Consider the following 19,175-nt stretch of genomic DNA (forward strand, 5'->3'; position numbering starts at 1 on the left):
TGTGTGTGTGTGTGTGTGTGTGTGTTACCTCAGACAGTTTCTGACACATGCTATCCTCCCATCCATCTTCAGGAGGCATTTCTGGGATAAATACCCAGTCTGCTCCGCATGCCAGGGCACTGACCAGGGCCAAGTATCTGCGCACACACACACACACACACACATTTTGAATCTTTACTTCTCTGTAACAAACACTAGCCATGATATATTTCATCTACACAGCCTTAACAGACTCACACACATGCATTTTCCACACTTGAAAAAGTGAACACTTGAAATATTTTTACTGAGCCATGATTGTTTGGTTATGGAGACTTAGTGTGTGCAGTAGCATATTTAACTTTAAGACAATGCACAGTGTTGTGTGTGTATATATATATGTTCTTATATGTATGATATTTCTATCTCTCTGTCCATTATCCATTATTATCCATTACACCGGTTTTAAGATCACTGCATTGGCTCCCTGTGTGTTTCAGAATCGATTTTTAAATGTCTTAACGGTCTTGGGCCATCTTATCTATCTGACCTGCTTTTATCATATCACACCTCGCGGATCCTGAGGTACCGGCCTTTTAATTGTTCCAAAAGTCAGAACAAAAACCCATGGGGAGGCTGCATTGAGCCATCGTGGCCCTCACTTATGGAACAGCCTGCCGGAGAGCATCAGGACTGCAGAGATTGTTGATGTTTTTAAAAGGAGGCTCAAGACTCACCTTTTTAGTTTGGCTTTTAACTGATTTCTTTTACTCTCTTTTAATTCTTCTATTATATGTTATTTTAATTTCTAATGCTATTAAATTATTTATTTTTTAAATCTTTATGCATTTTATTATTATTAAGTTTCTAAATCTTCATTTATTTATTTATTTATTATTAACATCATTCTAATCTTTAAATCTTTATTTTTTTCTAAGTCCTTAAATTTTTATGCATTTTATCATTACTTTATCTCATACTTGTTTTATCTTATCATATTGCCTTTTAGTCTTTTAGTTTTTAGCTCCAGTGTTTCCTAATGGGGGGCCTCCACGCTGAGAGGTGTGTCCGGTCTGCCCGCAGGGATGTCGTCCTGGAGATCCCTCAGGTCCGGAGGACTGGGACGCTCTGCACCATGTGTGGAGTCTACCCCGGTCTGTCTGGGTCGGGGTGGTCTCTGTGGCGGCGCTCCCTATGGCCGTAGGCTGTGACACCTCTCAGTGTGGATGAGCTCCCCATAGGTGGTTCTTTCCTCACCTGGTTCCTCAGTGCCCAGCCATGTTACTGACTATATTGACTGTGTGTGTGTGTGTGTGTGTGTGTGTGTGTGTGTGTGTGTGTGTGTGTGTGTGTGTGTGTGTGTGTGTGTGTGTGTGTTTATATGTGGGGGTGGGAGGGGCGGGTTTTCAATATGTATGTATTATTTTTGTTTGTTTTTATTCTGTGAAGCACTTTGTGCTGCATTTTTAATGTATGAAAAGTGCTATACAAATAAAGTTTGATTTGATTTGATTTGATTTGATGTACTCTGACAGTGGAGGATGAAGAGCCTACCCGCAGTGTCTGCCCATGACCTCCAGCACAAATGTCCTCTGGTGGCTGAAAATAATGAAAAACAAAAGAAATGTCAGAACAGTGGACTCATTTGTTAAAATACATCATTGTCTCCCTAAGTTATGTCTTAAATTAGCTAGTCTTTTTATGTCTTGTCTTGCTATGTCTTATCGCATCTTGTCAAGTTGTCCTGGTCATCCTGTCACATCTCTACTCGTCTCATCTCCTCTCAGGATTTGTTCACCTCTGAGCGGTGGTCATGATGGCGTCCACCACCTCGATGATCCTGTGCAGCGCCGAGTCAGTGCCGATGGTCATGTCGGTGCCGCAGAAGTCATTGTCAATGGAGCCGACCATGCCAACAATGTGGAGCATAGAGTTAGCCTCGGCTGCGTCCTTACTGATGAGACCTGAGAGACATAAACTCTCTTAACACCTTTAAAGTTTGAGTGCTGTGGCGTGTAACGTCGACTGAAAGCCCTGCAGTGAGCGATCACCTTGTTCGACGAGCTCATCCAAAAGGCCGCTCCACTCCTCTCTGAACAGGTTGGCTCCAGTCAGGCTGCCATCTCCACCAATCACACACAGGTTGGTGATGCTGCGCTGCACAAGGTTGTGTGCGGCTTTCAAGCGGCCCTCGTGGGTACGAAACTCTTTACAGCGGGCGCTGCCGATGACTGTGCCACCCTGAGGGAAATTCAAATTACAATCAGGAATCACACAAGTCTCTTCTGCTGGCTTCCACTGCTCATTTACAAGATAAATATTTTTTCACTGTGGCACTAAATCCACTTTAGACAATTACAGTCTGACCATGACAAATGGTAAAACAATCTAATTTGATCGCAGGCTCATTAGGCTCAAAGCTCAAAGCATTATTGCTGAGTCACTACCAATGATCGTCATCACAGATGACCAACAACTTAGCAAATATTCCACTGTGTTTGCTCAAGCTTAAATACTGCTGCTCCTCTGTCAGACAGCATGTCATGGTGCTAACATAAACAGCGATACTTAACATTAACACAGGGTCAAGTGTTTAAATGATAGCTGGATTTAAGGGTTTCATAGTTCACAGCACAGAAGATGAAATACAGGTAGTTTTATTTCAACCTCATGCAACTATTTTAAAAGTGTGTGACCTGAAATTAAAGCACAAAGCTCTGCTCACCACTTGCAACATGCTGGAGACGCTTTCCCACGTCGCCTCTTTGATGTTGTCTCCTCCATCCACCATCCCCTGGTACCCCTGAGAGGACAGACAAATATGATAAATGACTCCTATGGAAAAAAATATTGAAGGAGTGTCCCCTGAAAGTTATTAGTCCTAGACCCCTCAGTTGACCGACATTTTTCAAGTCGAGCAGCTGATGTTGTACATCTGGGGATGTTTCAGTCCCTAGATTTAGCTGCAGAGTGAGCACTCCTTGCTTTTATGCTGCCCTCCGGCACAGGAGAAGAGATCTGGTCAAGATCTGAGATAACATTACAGTTATTGTGAATTTAAAGCTCACAGCAACTTAATACAACACAGTCTCTGGCTTTTGTTTGATATCTAGTGTCAACAAAAATGTTGTTGCACATATATGATCCGTCATTAGCGCAGTTAGCCCACATTAGCTCAGAAGGCTAACGTTGCTCGTCACTGTCATCCTGAGCATCCTGCAAAACCTTGTTCAAACTCTCTCAGACTCCACATGAAAAAAGAAAAAAGAAAAGAATAGCCAAATATTCATACTGAACAGTCAGATCTGATTCAACTGATATAATAATGAGTCAGGTACAGCCCTAAATAATGTAACTATGGGTCATTTTATTCTCATCCTGAGCCGTCATATGCTTAGGACTGCAGATAAATGTTATTTCAATCCATCAATGATTATTTTTTAAAACTATTTAATTAATTATTTAGTCTATAATACATCAAGAAGTAGTAAAAAATCCCATACAATCATAACTTCCCCAAAACAAAAATGACAAATGTTGTTTCGTCTGGCCAACAGCCCAAAATCTTAAGCTTGCTCTTACATAAGACAAGAAAAATCCTCACTTTTAAGAGGCTGGAACCCGAGTACGTTTGCCATTTTTGCTTGATAAATGACTTTCTTGATTTTCCGTTACTCAAATAACTGATTCATCTGCAAATAACTTCAGCACGAAATGTTCAAAACAGTATATCAAAACAGAATGAGAGTTTAAATATAGTCTGTTGGCGTTACTATTTGTGCTTTTTAGGTTTCATTCCTTTTTGCTTATTCACAATGTTGTGAAAGCTGATCCAAACTTCCCGCCAGAGTCCAAGCCAAAGTAAAGGCGTCATGGCACTCAGCTGTCATTACTCACGGCCCAGTGGGAATTCGAGGCTGATGGGAATGACAGTGCAGCCAGTGAAGGATGAAGTCTGCCCCTGGTAATCCAATTATATCAACACTGAGACCAGATCATCTTTCTCTGCCCCTGTCACTGCCATCAGTGGCGTCATGCCCATTCAGACTGCACATATATTCTCAGACATTCGATATTAAAGAACTTTAATGATTTTAATGAAAGAGGGATTTGTTGTTGCTTTTCTTTTCTGATACTGAATCATACCATTTCTAACTATTTAAAGCACCAGCAGTGTGTTTTCTTTGTATCCCACAGATATGGTGTAATTCAGAGTACCTTGAATGGCTGTAGTGTGGCATGGATGACACCGGTGGGAACAAAGCCCTCAAAGCTGCATATCAAATGTCATTTTAAGACAAGATGAACGCTATATTTATTTACTGTCTATAAGAAGTAAGTAGCATTATGTGTAATGATAGACTAAACATGTAAACCTGATTTAAGGTGCAACAAAAAAACACTGGGGGTGTTTTATATTTTGTAAATGAGTACAACTATCTCTGCACAAGAGCCATTAATACGAAGAATAGGAGCACAAATTATTCTCATGATGAAAATGCACTCTCTGTGAGCTGGTGGATTTTATTCAGGCCAAATCAAATGAAGAAAATGCGAAAATATGGAACCAGCTTTACTGAAATAGGAATGACTTTTGATAGCCAGATCAAAGTGGTGTAGAGCAAAATTTAACTATTCACTACAAACGAGCCAGTAGGAGTGTGCCATATTTCGACTTGCTGACATATTGACGGGATACTGTTACCCACGGCAACAACAAGCATGGCTGAAAGTGAAATAATGGTTACCCTAAACCCCTGTGGAATAAACTGTGGTGTCGTTAGGCCTGGGCGTCCTGAAAGTTTATGAACAGCCCCGGACTTCTCAGACTCTTTAAGCGCTAAGAGGGAACTCATTCAGCAGCGCCTCCGGCAGCAGCACATGGGAGTCGGTGTTGTTGAGTGATTTTGTTTTAAACCTTTCATAATGTAAACCTATGTGACGCTCGCAGCTCGACAAAAAACTACATAAATGTGAATGTGCAATAGTTATCATAGCATAACAGCTTGTCACAGGTTACAGCGTGATGATTAGAGGAGAAATGGCAGAGCATAAAGGTCCAGGTGGAAAAGGAACAACTCAGTCATTTAAGAGAGGGAAATCACCTGTTGATTTACATATACAGATATACAGAACCTGAATCTCACTCTGAGTTACTGTTGTTGTTTACAAACTAAAGAAATGATCCTTTTTGTTTAGTTTTAACTGAATATTTGAAGGTCAACTGTTCATTGTTCTTAAACTAATAATAACTTTTTTTAACTAATTTGTCAAATTGTCAAGAATATCATTATTGCAAAACACCCTGAAATATCCTGATACTACCCCTACAAGCCCGTGTTAACCATCATAAGATCTGTGCTGTACATTAAGTATCCATATGAATGCAAATCTTCACCCTTCTCCCAGCTGGATATAAATATAGACTGACCTCATAGGGAGTCCAAATAGTTTCAGCAATAAGCAGGAAGTACAATTTTCCTCTGGGGAACAAGAGGAAGAGTCAGGACCTCTTTCTGCAAGCGACAAAGCACTGTGATATGCATCACAGTTACAATACAATGTTTTTTGGGTGTTTTTTTTTTTAATCAAATCATCCCCAATATGACAATAAATGAGCACTTTAGAATGCCTTTGAGGACAGAAATTTTGTTTTTGTTCATTAATTGTTATTTTAATTTAAAAGTATCCTTTGTTGAAATCCATATTTTATGTCTCAACACTTCATTCAAGTTATCTGGGTTTAACCTTTTTATAGTCACGTCCAGATAATGCATGACTGCTAGCAAATGCAAGGTCTTATCAGCTCTTTGAGTCCTAACGGTTCTCTCACAGACGATCACAGCCCGACTAGGAAGACTCATCAACACTAATTTAGCTCACTGTTGAGTGTGACAGAGGGCTGCAGACGCCCCGGAGGCCACGTCTGGAGTCTGACCCATGAGTCATGCCTCACCTCGTGGACAAAATACACCTTTGCTCCAACATAGATGCCCATTCGCACAACAGCCCGGACCGCCGCGTTCATACCTGGAAACAGACAGAGGAGAGTAAGTGGTTGTGATGGAAACAAATGGTCTGTCTCAGTTCTTGTGACTGTTATGGTGTGTTTGACACGATGTGCAAACAGCAGAAAATGGAAACAAATAAACTGAGAATACACTAGAGGAGCACAAACAAATAGACAACTAAAAAAAAGTAATCGGGAGTATTAGCTATACATTAGAAAATGATCGAAAAATCATGCGTTTAATAAACTGTAAATGGAGGACATCAACATCTACAGCCAAACGCTAGTGAAATGGTGATTTGTCACTGGACTTGCCACTGGGAAAAAAGCCAACTTACATACAGCCACCATACATTGGATTTATCACCACTCTCTGTCTGTCACAACTGACCGACAGAGAGAGACTAATGGTAAAAATAACAGTGTAAAGAGGGTGTGGCAGGAGCCAGACAGACCAGCAGACAACAGGAAAGGTAAAGAGGTCAAACGAAGACAGAGAGAGGGAGCAGCAGTGTCCTTGAGGATACCGTGCCAAAATACAAATGTGTCTATCGGAGCACTTAGTGAAATTAGACACAGGAAAGCCTATAAATCTTAGACCACGTCTGCGATCAACATGCGGATTGTATAGATTTATAAGAAGACCTGATGGTACAGATTGATTAAATAAAAGTATGTGATGTGCAACTGAACTGGCTGAGAGAGGTTGTATCTTGCTGATGTCTTGTTGCTTCAGCATTGCTGATTCATGCAGACTGAGCTGTGATTAAACTTGAAATGTAAGAACGAATTATGGAGAAACTGAATATGGAAGCCAATAATAAAATATAATTGCAAAGGAAATTAGACTACAAATGAATTACAGCAACAACTGATCATTTTCATAATCAGTTTATGTATTAGTCATTTTTCAAATGTCCATCATTAGTTCACAAAACTTTCCAAAACCCCATCCTGAGGGATCGCAAGACCAGCTCACTGTGAATCACCCCGCTTATTTCCACACACTTCTATGATAGTACACACACTCATATATGATGAACGTCATGAATGTGGAAGGCACGTTTGATCTTCCTGAGCCCATTGTTTGTAGTAGTATGTGCAACACAAGGCACAGCAGGCACAAGCTGTACCTCGCAGCCAATAGAGCACTGTGCCAAATTTCCTCCCACACCGCATGCTTTGAACAAGCCGTCCCATTCACTGGCTGCTGTCTACAGAATGTGCACGAGATGTGACTACTCCTTGCAAGACAATGTCATGATGTAGGCTTTGCTTAGACAGACAACAGCTAGTAAGAACGTAGCCCTCTTGCTCATTTCATTGAGGCTGGCACAGTGACACTGCTTCAGGCTCTGGTAAATAAACACAGGATCACCTGGCTCCAGCTGCATACAGTCTCAGCTATAATGCTCAACTTACAAAAACTTGAACCAACAGCTGAGGGGAGTTGAAGGGTCGTAAAACTTGATCGATTTTTTTTTTGTCTGAGCTAGGGCTGCAATTATTTTCATAATTTATTAATGTCCGGGTTATTTTCAGACCAAAATCAATAGGTATTCAGTTTATGGTCACATAAAACAAAACATGCAGCAAATCCTCATAAGTGACGAGCTGGAGAGAATGTTTGAGTTACATTTTTAATCTCAGAGATATTTTTGTGTTTTTCTCTGTATCCGTAATAAATAAAGTAAATAAGGTTTCATGCAGGATTAGGTGCACAAAGGGGGTTTCCTTCACAGAGGAAACACAGCATGCAAACTGTGCTAATGGGAGCGCTGATGGGTCGAGCTAGTGTTACTAAGAGACCAAGACAAAGCTGATTGGTTGAAGGGGATCTGTGCAAACATGTGACATGGGTTTTAATTTGACAGAATGTTTAATGAGCTTAACAAAAAGGAATACAACAAGGAAATTAGGCGATTTCACTGGATGACGTATCATGGTGATGAACTATACATTTCTCTTCTTAGCGTGTGTGTGTGTGTGTGTGTGTGTGTGTGTGTGTGTGTGTGTGATTTTCCAGCTGGAATAACTTGCTCTCACAAATCATGACATGCTGTGACTGTCTCCATCCAGTCTGACTGAACATCTCCCGTTATTATTGTCATTTTATTCTTAAGTCTGGATGATAATAAACATACACAGAGGCTGGGGACAGAGTTGTTATAAATTCAGAGAACCTTTAGGGGCGTTCAGAAAAAGTTCAGAGGACATTCTCTGAACATTCTCTAAAGGTTCTCTGGGCATTCTTCCAAAACTCCAGGTAACCTAAGAGTACGTACTCTGAATTTTCTCTAAAGGGTTTTTAAAAACTTTTGGAGCACCTTCTGTAAACCTTCAGGGAACATTCCCATAAAATTCTCTAATGTTTTTTTTCCAAAACCGTTAGAGAACATTTAGAGAACGTTCTTTAAAGGGTTCTTAAAAAACCTCCAGAGTTTCTTCAGTGAAACTTCAGGTTAAGTTCGGTAGAGGTACTCTGTAGGTTTTTTTCCAAACCTTTAGAGAGCCTTAAGGGAACGTTCAGAGAAAGTTTCTTCAAAAACCTCTGGAGTACCTTCAGTGAACCACCAGGGAGTGTTTCCGAAAGATTCTCTAATGTTTAAAGAATGCTCTTTAAGGGTTCTTAAAAAAACCTCCAGAGTACCTTCAGTGAACCTTCAGGGAACGTTCCCTAAAGATACTCTAACGGTTTTTTTTCCCAAAACCACTAGAAAACCTTTAGAGAACGTTCTTTAAAGAAACCTCTTCCCTAAAGATTCTCTGGTGGGGTTTTTTTTTCCAAAACCTTTAGAGAACCTTGAGGGAACATTCAGAGAATATTCTCTAACATTTTCTTTCCAAAACTGTTAGAGAGAACCTTTAAAGGTTTTTTTTGTTTTTGTTTTTTTTAAACCTCCAGAGTACCTTCAGTGAACCTTAAGGGAGCATTCCCTAAAGGTTCTCTGACATTTTTTCCCAAATCCTTCAGAAAACCTTAAGGGAACATTCAGAGAACATTCTCTCTCTAAATGTTTTTAAAAATGAACCTTCAGGTAACGTTCCCTGAAGGTTACCTGTTTGCTAGGATGTTTTTAAAGAAATCAGAATTTGGGGAACCCTCAGTATGTCTCTTCTGTCACAAATGTTTTTTCTTCTTTATTTTTGTTAAATAATTCAATTTATTTTATATTTCTTATTAAAAAAATCAGAATAAAATTCTAATATATTCTCAAACTAGTGACTGCACTTAATCATGGAATAGTTCAGAAACTTCAGGTTTATATAATTATCTGTCAGTTACAGCAGCATTTTTTACGTCTTCAGCTTTTGAATTGACATCTACGCGAGACGTGGGCCACATATGCACAGGGAAATGACCATGCCAATGAAAAACAGCTTTGCTCAGTGGCATCTCATGAGGCCACGAGGGGTCCTGACTCCAAACCAGCAGCCTGTAGTTATGACTGGGAAAAAATCCGGACACTGGTAAGGCATGTGTGACATCATCAGGTGCAGTTCCAGTTATGCTGCCAGGAGGAACATACGCTGTTACTGACAAAGGTTCACTGTAATACTCAGCATGGGAGCTGATGTGCTGTGATACGCTGCAGTGAGAATAAGAAACAACATATCTCTCCACTACAGGCACAGTGTTATGTAACAGGCCAACAATAGCTGTGGTTACCCCACAGCACTGTCTGTATGGATGGCAGAGCATGATATGGACCAGTATATAGGTGGTAATGAGGAAAAATACATGATCTGGTGATGTTTCGGGGACATTATGACAGCACTAGTGCAACAATATCACCATCATGTGTTATGAGATCAGTATTGAAGCTCAAAGACACCTCATGGAGATAATGCATGAATATTAATTATCAATATTATAATTAATGACATAATATAACACTAGGTTATTCCCATTCATTTAAATTTCTTTGTAGGCTACTCACTACCACGTCAAAACACTGTGTACTCTCTGCTCCTCACGTAGGCGGCATAACCTTCCGTGACAGGACGGAAAGTTACTTGCAAAGACACCGGAAGTCGAGAAACTGCGCCTTTCAAATTAAAAGGCTGCAGTGACAAGTGACACATATGGTATTACTGTGAAAGGTCACTCGGAAGTTGGATGTTTCACACTGGCTACCTTGACACTGGTCCTCTCACGTCTCATCCTCAGTGATGCAAGGCACGTGTTTCTACATTTTCTTCCTCATGGGAAGTTCATCTGATCACTGTTAGGGTACTTAATGGAACTTTTCCAAACTATTACGCATCCAAACAAATTAAATGGTATTCATGGGGATCAATAATACAAAAAAGAAAGCTGAAAACTCTTAGCAGCTCATACAACACATCTAAAATCATATTGTGCGGATCTAGAGCAAGTAAGGAACACAAGAAAATTGTTGTAGTAATGACGTGATGTGAGCTGATGATTCCATTACGTGACCCGAAGGCACCGTGGATGCGCACAGGGACGCATGCTCAAACATGGGCTACACATCTAAGCAGCAGGCAACACAGCCTGTATACAGATGCAATGGTGCATGATGCATTAACACCTTATATAAAGGGAGATGTCTTTTAAATGATTAAATGATCAAGATCACTTGTTGATGCTGGTGCTGCAGTTATCCAAAACTGCACCAACATGCACTTATGTTCATTTTACCAGGCCTGGATTATGAATATGATTTGATTTAATACCAAACTGCTATCTCGGGGGATGACTTTTGCATCCATGTAAAATGTGTGAGGTTGGAGTGTGAATGGGGGCGTCAGCTGTTGCGTAACCGCCATTCAGATTCATTTAACACCGTATAAATAATTCAGGTAGAATTGCGAGTGGCAGCACGATGAAAAAAATACATACACAGGTTTATACTATTGGAATATAATAATCTTTTCCTCTTTGGTGCACTGAGGCGTTTCAGCTTCGCAGGAGATAGTAACTGTAACGTAATGGGACCTTTAGCTCACAAGCTTGCGGCGGGGCATCCATTATCGGACAGGTCTTTGGCTACCGTGTTTCGGACAATCCTCCGATTAAATATGATCCATTACTGGTGGCAAACATCCAATAAAAAATATTTTAAAATTTGGAAGTGCTAAAAATATTTTGCCGACTGAAAAATTAAGGAAAAGTGTGACCTGGCTTGAGCTTGAGAAAAAAAAGCATTTGTCGTGTGTAATCTTAAACAAAATGACACTCAGCATGAGGTTGAAATATGAGTTATTTTTTCTAATATTGACTGGCAGCACTTTGAAGCGTGACTATAGGCTACACAAAGCCAGCAGCGCTGTCCGATGATGGAACTCCAGCCACACAACGTTACCTTGGGCATCTCCTCCGCTGGTCAGCACTCCGATGGATTTACCAGCGCCGGACAGATTCTCGAAAAATTTCCGGGTGTCCTGCCGCTTCGGTGCCACCGCGCCAGCCATGTCTGTCTCGGGTCCCTGTCACCTGTCCAAAAAATTAAAAAGGTACTATCTAACAAGCCGCCCTGCAGCGGTAAGTATCACTGACAGTATTTGAGACGGAGCAGATACTGTAGTAGGACTGCAGTGGTTACCGCCCTCAAGACTCACGTACACACCCCCTGACCAAAGATCGTACTTACAGTAAGATGACTCACTACATACTTTAGCGGCAGCACATACAGGCCTGCACGTGTAAAATATACTGGAGTAAGCTACAAAGTACAGGTTTGATTTACACTGGGCACACCCCACCACTTTTTGAAAATGGCTGATTTTGTCTCCAATGCTTTTAGAAAAAATTATAAAAAGTTATGAAAAATAGCTTACTTAGTTTCTCTCTTGTCCTTTCTTACTACTAAAAGGCAGGACCACTGGCTAGACTTGAGATGTGCTCGTATGGTCTCTTCACATGATGAAACTGAGACTTGACATTGGGCAAAATCAACATACATGTTACCCAACAATCATCAAAGCATACCTGCATATGGAAAAAGTATCAAATGAACTAAGAAATGATTTATTTAATTTAATATTTTTTATAGTTTATTCATGATTATTCTAGTTCCTATAAAACAAGGATTCATTCATTCATTTTCTATAACCAGGAGCTGAAGTCCATCCCGGCTGACATTGAGTGAGAGGCGGGGTACACGCTGGAATGGTGTCCAGACTATCACAGGGCTGACACATAGAGACAGACAACCATTCACACTCACATTCACGCCTACGGGCAATTTAGAGTCACCAGTTAAACTCACCTGCATGTCTCTGGAATGACACAGGGAGAACAGGCAAACTCCACACGGGTTTGAACCGAGAACTCTTTTGCCGTGAGGTGACAATGCTAACCACTGCACCATTGTGCTGCCTAGAACAAGCATACTACTGAGGGTTTTACCAAAAAAAGAAAATAAAAGAAAATCATGATGGAGATGGGTTTGCATTTTTGACCACATATGACCTATAGTAAATGGCGCCATTTTTAATTTAATGTGAGTTCTTCTTGAGCTATCAAAGTCCTTTGACTATATACATTAATTACAATGAAATACTGCGTCATTTATGTGAATAGGTGCCACATGCACATTTAAAGACCTTACTTCCACTGGAGGATGGCAGAGTCATGCCTACATGTGTGATAATGCAGCAGAGATAACATTAGATGAGAGAAGTTGATCTTTTAACAGACCCACTGTAATTATCTATTCTGACCCCATACCTACTCACCTATTATATTGCCTAAAAACTGCATATGTTGAAGACTGCTCGAAACGTTTTCTGTCCCCATTAGCTAAAAGCAGCTAAGTTTTGTCACTCGCCAAAAGTGGAATTTTACTGTGAATGTCATTGTTTCTGATGTCTGAGACTTTAACTTGAAAAAGGCATTTGATATTCCTCTGTCTAAGTTGTCTACATTCACCTTTTCTAAACAAGCAGTTGATTGGTTTGAGTCATATCTTGAGACTAGAGAGCAGTGTGAAGAAAAGTCATCTCTTTTAAACAACAGTTTGGGTATTCCCCAAGGTTTAGTCCTTGGCCCACTGCTTTTCAGTCTACTCCTAAATGACCTGCCTGCAAGCTGAATAGATGCGATTTGCTAGCTTTATGCAGATGACACGATCTATATGCACCGGCTAAGTCGCCTAGTAAAGCTGCAGAGATCTTAAATGCATGCTTAGGTGACATACATCAGTGGCTGCAACATAATCACTTTGTATTGAATTGGGGAAAAAGCAGTTTCAGTGTATTTCTCAGTTAGAAAAAGGGACTCACTTAGAAAATGTAATATCAAGACACAGAATGAAAGAATAGAGGAGGTCAATGTCAATTTCAAGTTTTTAGGAGTAATTTTAGATCATCAGTTGAAATAAGATAGACACACGAAGAAGATTCCAGAAACAGTAAAAACAAACCCTAATTGTTGATTGATCTGATTTCCTCTCAGTTTTCATACTGCGTGACAGTATGGGCTAAAGCATCACCATCTACAATCAGACACATTGCATCTTTATACAATAAGGCACTGACAATAATGGACAAAATATTAGAGCAATACAATCTTTTAAGCTTTGACAGCGTCATTAACTTTTGATTCCTGAAATTAGTTTTCAAATGTATCAACAGTCTAGCTCCAGAGCCTCTTTCCAGACTGATGCAAAGACAAGACAGTAACAGAGTAACAAGGAGCAGTGAGAGTGGAGATTTTAAAATACTATATTGTAAATCTAAATTTAGACAATCAGCTTTCTCCATAAAGAGCTGTCAACTCTGGAACACATAACCAAATGACATCAAACTGATTATGGATTTACAGTCCTTCACAACAAAGGTCAAATGCTCCAATCTTAGCTAAATGCACAAACTATTAAGGGGTATAGTGTAAATGTATTGTGGTGTGTGTATTGTAGCAGATGTATTTTATTGTGCCTTCCATGTTTAAAGTGTATTGTGGTTTTATGATGTATTAACATTTTAGGCCTACATGTAAAAGCGCAATCGGACAAGAGACAAGATTATAGCCAGCTGATTTATTTGCAGTCCACTTCACAGTTTGCGGTCTGGAAATAGAGCCAGAGTGAGACATCTTCAGTTTTTATACCCGTCTTTGGCTCTCACGACCTGGGCCTTCTGAGCCAAAGCCTGAGAGCCAATGACCAGCTGCGACCTGACTGAGAGCTGAATTGACCAATGGGTGTCCAGATCACGTACAGTGGGAAATACATACCAACCAATTGCCACCGAGATTATGCTTTGTCAGTCAGGACATGATACAATTGTAGTAACAATTCATAAGTTTCTCTGTAATACAAACACAAAGAACGAGTGTTGTAACAGCATGAGATGTTGACATAATGCAACACAAAGAAAACAGATGATTAGAGGGATTATGTAATGGCAGGAACAAAACACATAAATCTCAGATATTGCTAAAATATTTATTTCAAAATACTGCAGAGCAGATGCTGATAGTACTTTAAGTGTACTTCCTGTGTGATGTCTCTGTATGTAACCATTCTTTTATGGTTGTTCATATGAGCCACAGGTTAGACAGAATTCTCAACCTCTCGTGAAGGTTATGACCTTGAGCAATTGTTTGCATGCTGCAAGCTTTATCTCAATGAGCGTATCTTTCCCAGCACAGTATGGCATCTCTCGCCACAGTTTGTTATATTTCATAATAATATATTCATGACAAAAAGGTTTATTTAGAGTAAGATGGAGTTGGTAAAGTTTTCATATCTCGACTGGCAGACAGTGGAGCTGCCGTGTGATTAGATTTGAGAGGCCATGCAGAGGACATGAGGTGCTGCACAGGTTTCAGTTTCCTTTCTGTAGAGAGGAGTCTTAGCGAGGCAGAGCAGGGTGTATATCTGTGTGTGTGGCTTCATGTTGCCGTGGCTCACATGTGCTGTTGTATGTGTGGTAAATCCTCCTGACTAAAGACGTTTGGTTGCTCCTTACTTCTCCAAATGCAAGTGTCACATTTGAAATAAGGAACTCTTGAACGCCACATGAATCTGAGTGTGTCATTACAAATAGTTACAGGGACAAACAGTTTCTTATTTCATATTCAAGATTTATGACAGGGAGGCATGTATAAAGTTAAGTTCAAGTAAAACAGTTAAGTGACAGTGATTAAGGTGACACCAGGGTCAAACTAGAACTTGCACACACCAAACAAACCCTAATAATTTAGCTATATTTTTCTGTATTTCACGCAAAACACAAAGTATTACAGCTACACAGGCCCAAGGAGCCACATATAGAGAAATATTCATCTAACAATATAAAACATCCTGATTTCAGTAACCCCACGTGTCCACAATCTTTAAAAACGCTAGAATGCGCTGCACACACTGAGTCAAAACTGCTCTCAGTAAAATGCATCTTACCAGATAACAGTGATGAAAAATCATAACTTAGTTGGTGGATAATGGTCGGTGCCTCATTGTTCATGTGAATATTGCGTGTAAAAACCACTGTAATGCAGAAACAGCACACAAGAATGAGACAATTTGCTTCATGGTGAATGAAATGAAAAGACAGAGGCAATCCTGCTCAATAAAAATAATTTATTTACAGTGGCATGAATCATAAATTAACGAGCAGCATTGGCAAAAGCAACATTAGAGTCGACAGCTTGCATAAAGTCGTGTGAACGTCTGGACTTCTGCATAATAAAACACTCTGCATTAACTGTATGTACTGGACTGTGTCACCGCTGAGATATTTACTATGAACATCACGGCAGAGAGGATACTAATACAAAAAATCTTTTAATTTGGGGAACACCTCTCAATGTCAACTGCCAGCTGATCACAGAGAAACTCAGGAGGAACTTTAACAAAATATTCTAAAAGGGGCAATTAGTTTGTTTTCTACATCAAAGCACAAAGAAAAAAAGTCTGCCTCTGTGGCCCAGTAGTTTGACTCAATGATTATTTCTCCAGTTTCTTAGATGTCTGTCATTTTAAATCCAAACTTTCCAACCTGCACTAGTTGTATAAAATAAAAACTCCCTGACACTGTTGTATAAAGACACATTTCAGCTAGATAAGGCTATAAAATCTCCCTGTCAAGCTACAAAACTCATGGTGGCATATTTGCACAGCACTACATGTACATGTTCCTGTCAGCTTTACACATCCTGATGCAGTTATGATGCAACAATATCGGAGAAATATATTTTTTTTTCTGTTTGCATTGTTGTTTAATGCAGACCAGTATCACCAGTGCGATCTTAATCCACTGTGTGCAGGATTAAAACATTGACAGGTTGATGCCATCTAGTGGCAGAACAAAAAACTACACCTAGAGACACATTATGACTGCTATTTTTTTTTTTGTATTTTTCTACAAACAAGAACTCCTGCCATAAGAAATAAGTTAAAGATGCTATAACCCTGGTAAAATATCCTATGTGTAGTGGCTTTAAATAGAAAAAAATGGAATAAGATATATTTATTAAGATATTATTTTTTTTAAAAAGTAAGATCTCAGTAAAATATAGTTTAAACAGTCACGTCACGCCATTCCAGTTAGTCTTAGTTTTTACATTTCTTCTATTTAGCATTGTAGTTTTCCCCCCTCAGGTGCACCCTGGGATGTTTTTGTTCGACGTTTGGACAATTTCAGACCATATTATTTAGGCAAAGTCTTCCTACAGCTACAACACTTAACATTTAAGAACTTTAAGCTTCTCTTCTCAAATGAAAAATTTGTTGTTTTTTGTCCAATTTTGAACTATCTAAATATTTTGTCAGAAATAGGTGCTTCATTTTATTAGTAGTACATTCCAGCGTTAGGATTAGATCACTACTTGTATCCCTGACTATGTTATCAATGTCATCTACAGGCCATCTAAAGACACGCTGGTCAAAGATTACTTAATGCCCCTTTAAAAAACAAAAAATACAGTGTTAGTGAGGGAGAGTCTCCCTGATACATTGCATGGTGACAAGGTGCAACAATACAGTTAAACTACAAACAAAAATAATTTGCAGTATTACAGCCCACACAGTTTTAGTGGAATTTCCATGAGCTGATTCGCAGGTTAAAACAGGATGTTGTGTGTCGCTTTTGGGGAGGAAAAAAAAAAAACCTGACTGTCTAATTATTGCACCTAATGAATAAAGTGGTAAAACACTCAGCAGTATGTGACACATATAACACACCTGTAAACCTTACAGTTATACGCCAGACAGAGAATCACAGAACTAAGGCATTATGCTTTGTGTTTTGCATCTTAAGTTGTTTCCATGAATAACAGGATTTTGCAAGTGTTCAAATGTTCAACTACAAATCAAGAGAAGTCTTCAATATATATGTGTATACCGTATAAGTGAAAATCAAGAGAAAATAATTCACTTTCATCTAAAACATAAGGAGTTACTGTACATGAGTTCCGCTTATGATTGCCTCAAACCTTTGCAGAGAGTTTGACATTCAGGATTTTTCCATGGCTTACATTTTCTGTTGGAGGTTTTCTAGAAAAATATTTGCAGTGAAAGCTAAAACGACATAAAGAAAAATGTGATCAACGCTATTAAAAAAGTCAGTTTGCATTTTCACATTATTCTTTTGGGAAGAAAAGTAATCTCATTGTTACAGTGTGTGCTAATTAGATTTCTGGACCATCTGAATTAGAGAAAAGCGGATTCAGGAAATTGCCAGTTACAGTTTGTTCTTAATTATAAGCTTATACATGACAGCACCTCATAAATCCAGAGAGCACCTTCCAAACTGACTTGATTAAACTGTTCCCAAAATGCTAGAGGTCCTGTTTGTAGAAGTCAATATCACTTTGGGAGATAAAGGTTCTGGGTGAACTGATCTTCTTTGTGAAACAGATTTAATTCAGCAGTTAGTCTGAATACAGGGACCAGGTGAGACATTATCCTTGGTGTAAAACCTGACATCCTTCCGAGACTGGTTTGTATTTGCATTCATCACCAGTACATAGAGTAGGTAGAGACTGTCTTGTCATTCAAAAATCACAGACTCACCCACAGAAAGACCCGACACAACAGACAGCACACTTTTGAATTGTCCTTCAGGATGACGGAGAGCTTCAGCTAAATGCCTGTGATGCAAGAGCAACTCCTGCAGGCCGGTGCATTGCAACCATGAAGTGTCATTTTAAAAAGAATCACAGTAGCATGATGTTTTATTAGTTGTACACATATTTTTAGAGGCGAAGCTGCTTTGGAGGCAGAAATGATTTCATTGGTTGAATCTCAGCTAGCAAAATAGCATAGCTCGCTGAATTTAGCAAGGAAAGCCAGTTAGCTAGCATGTTGACAAGCCGAGGTTTTACAATGGTCATACGATGATGAAAAATAAGTACATGGATTCAAATATTTTGTTAACATTTTGACCAAGTTCCATCTTTCTTATTAGAGTAAACCAAATTAATTGACTTGCATTCACCGAGGTTTCATTTAACCGATGAAATATTTCTGCTCTCAGAGAGATGTTGGACTAAAACTCCAAACTGCTGTTTTGCATTATCACATAAAGAAAAAAGAAAAGAGTGTATATTAAATCTAAGTATGTACACTATCTATACACATTCACCTTCATTCAAAAAGTCATTAAATAGGGATACAGCTCCCCTGTAACTACAGCAGTTGAAATATATTAATTTTAAAATCGACATCAAAATGTACCATTTTGAGAGATTTTCTTAAAGAAAGATATCCTTGATTTTTTTTCTTCATACAAAGAATCTCTAAAACTTCTTTAAAACTATAAATACCTGTAAAATATTTTTCATAAACCTTCTCATTCGCTGTTTTTAGCCAGGCTCTGAAATAGAACCGTAAAAGATAAAATCCAGAGGTCTCATTTATGCTTGTCAACCATTCACTTCTCCAGTGTCAAACCGTTGTCTCAGTTTCACACACAAACGCGCACACAAAAATGTACTCTCTCATATATATATGGTTGTCCTCTCTCTACAGTGCCTCAGAGTTGGCTGGTGTGACAGAAGGAGCAATGTTTCCTCACGTGTCCTCAGCTCCTTGGTGCTTCTCTGTGAGCTGAGCTGAGCTGAGCTGAGCGGAGCTGAGTAGGCGTCAGCGTTTTTGTACTGGCTTCTGTGTTACCTTGTCTCAAACACAGCCAGGGTCAGCAGAAATTCTATGAAAGACAGAGACAGAATCACATTAATTGGGGGGTAGCTGGATTAAGTAAGAAATAATTATGC

General features: G+C 39.4%; 2 protein-coding genes across 11 annotated transcripts in view; both read right to left on the bottom strand.

The window, feature by feature from the left end:
* The window catches only part of pfkpb (phosphofructokinase, platelet b), a 37,516-nt gene extending 25,971 nt beyond the window's left edge, over nucleotides 1–11,545 (bottom strand). For 3 of the 4 annotated variants that reach the window (XM_050074623.1, XM_050074624.1, XM_050074625.1), the window contains exons 1-7: nucleotides 11,320–11,544; nucleotides 5,936–6,009; nucleotides 2,705–2,782; nucleotides 2,031–2,220; nucleotides 1,778–1,943; nucleotides 1,534–1,578; nucleotides 29–137 (exon numbers count right to left, since the gene is read on the bottom strand). In XM_050074623.1, coding sequence (XP_049930580.1) covers nucleotides 29–137; nucleotides 1,534–1,578; nucleotides 1,778–1,943; nucleotides 2,031–2,220; nucleotides 2,705–2,782; nucleotides 5,936–6,009; nucleotides 11,320–11,428 — 771 coding nt within the window. In that variant the 5' untranslated portion in view covers nucleotides 11,429–11,544. Of the gene's footprint in view, nucleotides 1–28; nucleotides 138–1,533; nucleotides 1,579–1,777; nucleotides 1,944–2,030; nucleotides 2,221–2,704; nucleotides 2,783–5,935; nucleotides 6,010–11,319 lie in introns of all 4 variants that reach the window. The other variant, XM_050074627.1, reaches the window with a different exon arrangement.
* A 3,980-nt stretch (nucleotides 11,546–15,525) lies between these two features.
* LOC126409090 (nuclear receptor coactivator 2-like) overlaps nucleotides 15,526–19,175 on the bottom strand; it is a 69,358-nt gene continuing 65,708 nt past the window's right edge. For all 7 annotated transcript variants that reach the window (XM_050074995.1, XM_050074998.1, XM_050075000.1 and 4 more), the window contains one exon: nucleotides 15,526–19,108. In XM_050074995.1, the coding sequence (XP_049930952.1) occupies nucleotides 19,097–19,108 (12 nt within the window). In that variant the 3' untranslated portion in view covers nucleotides 15,526–19,096. The remainder of the gene's footprint in view (nucleotides 19,109–19,175) is intronic.

This window comes from Epinephelus moara, chromosome 21 (genome assembly GCF_006386435.1).
Source record: "Epinephelus moara isolate mb chromosome 21, YSFRI_EMoa_1.0, whole genome shotgun sequence".
NCBI classification, from domain to species: domain Eukaryota; kingdom Metazoa; phylum Chordata; class Actinopteri; order Perciformes; family Serranidae; genus Epinephelus; species Epinephelus moara.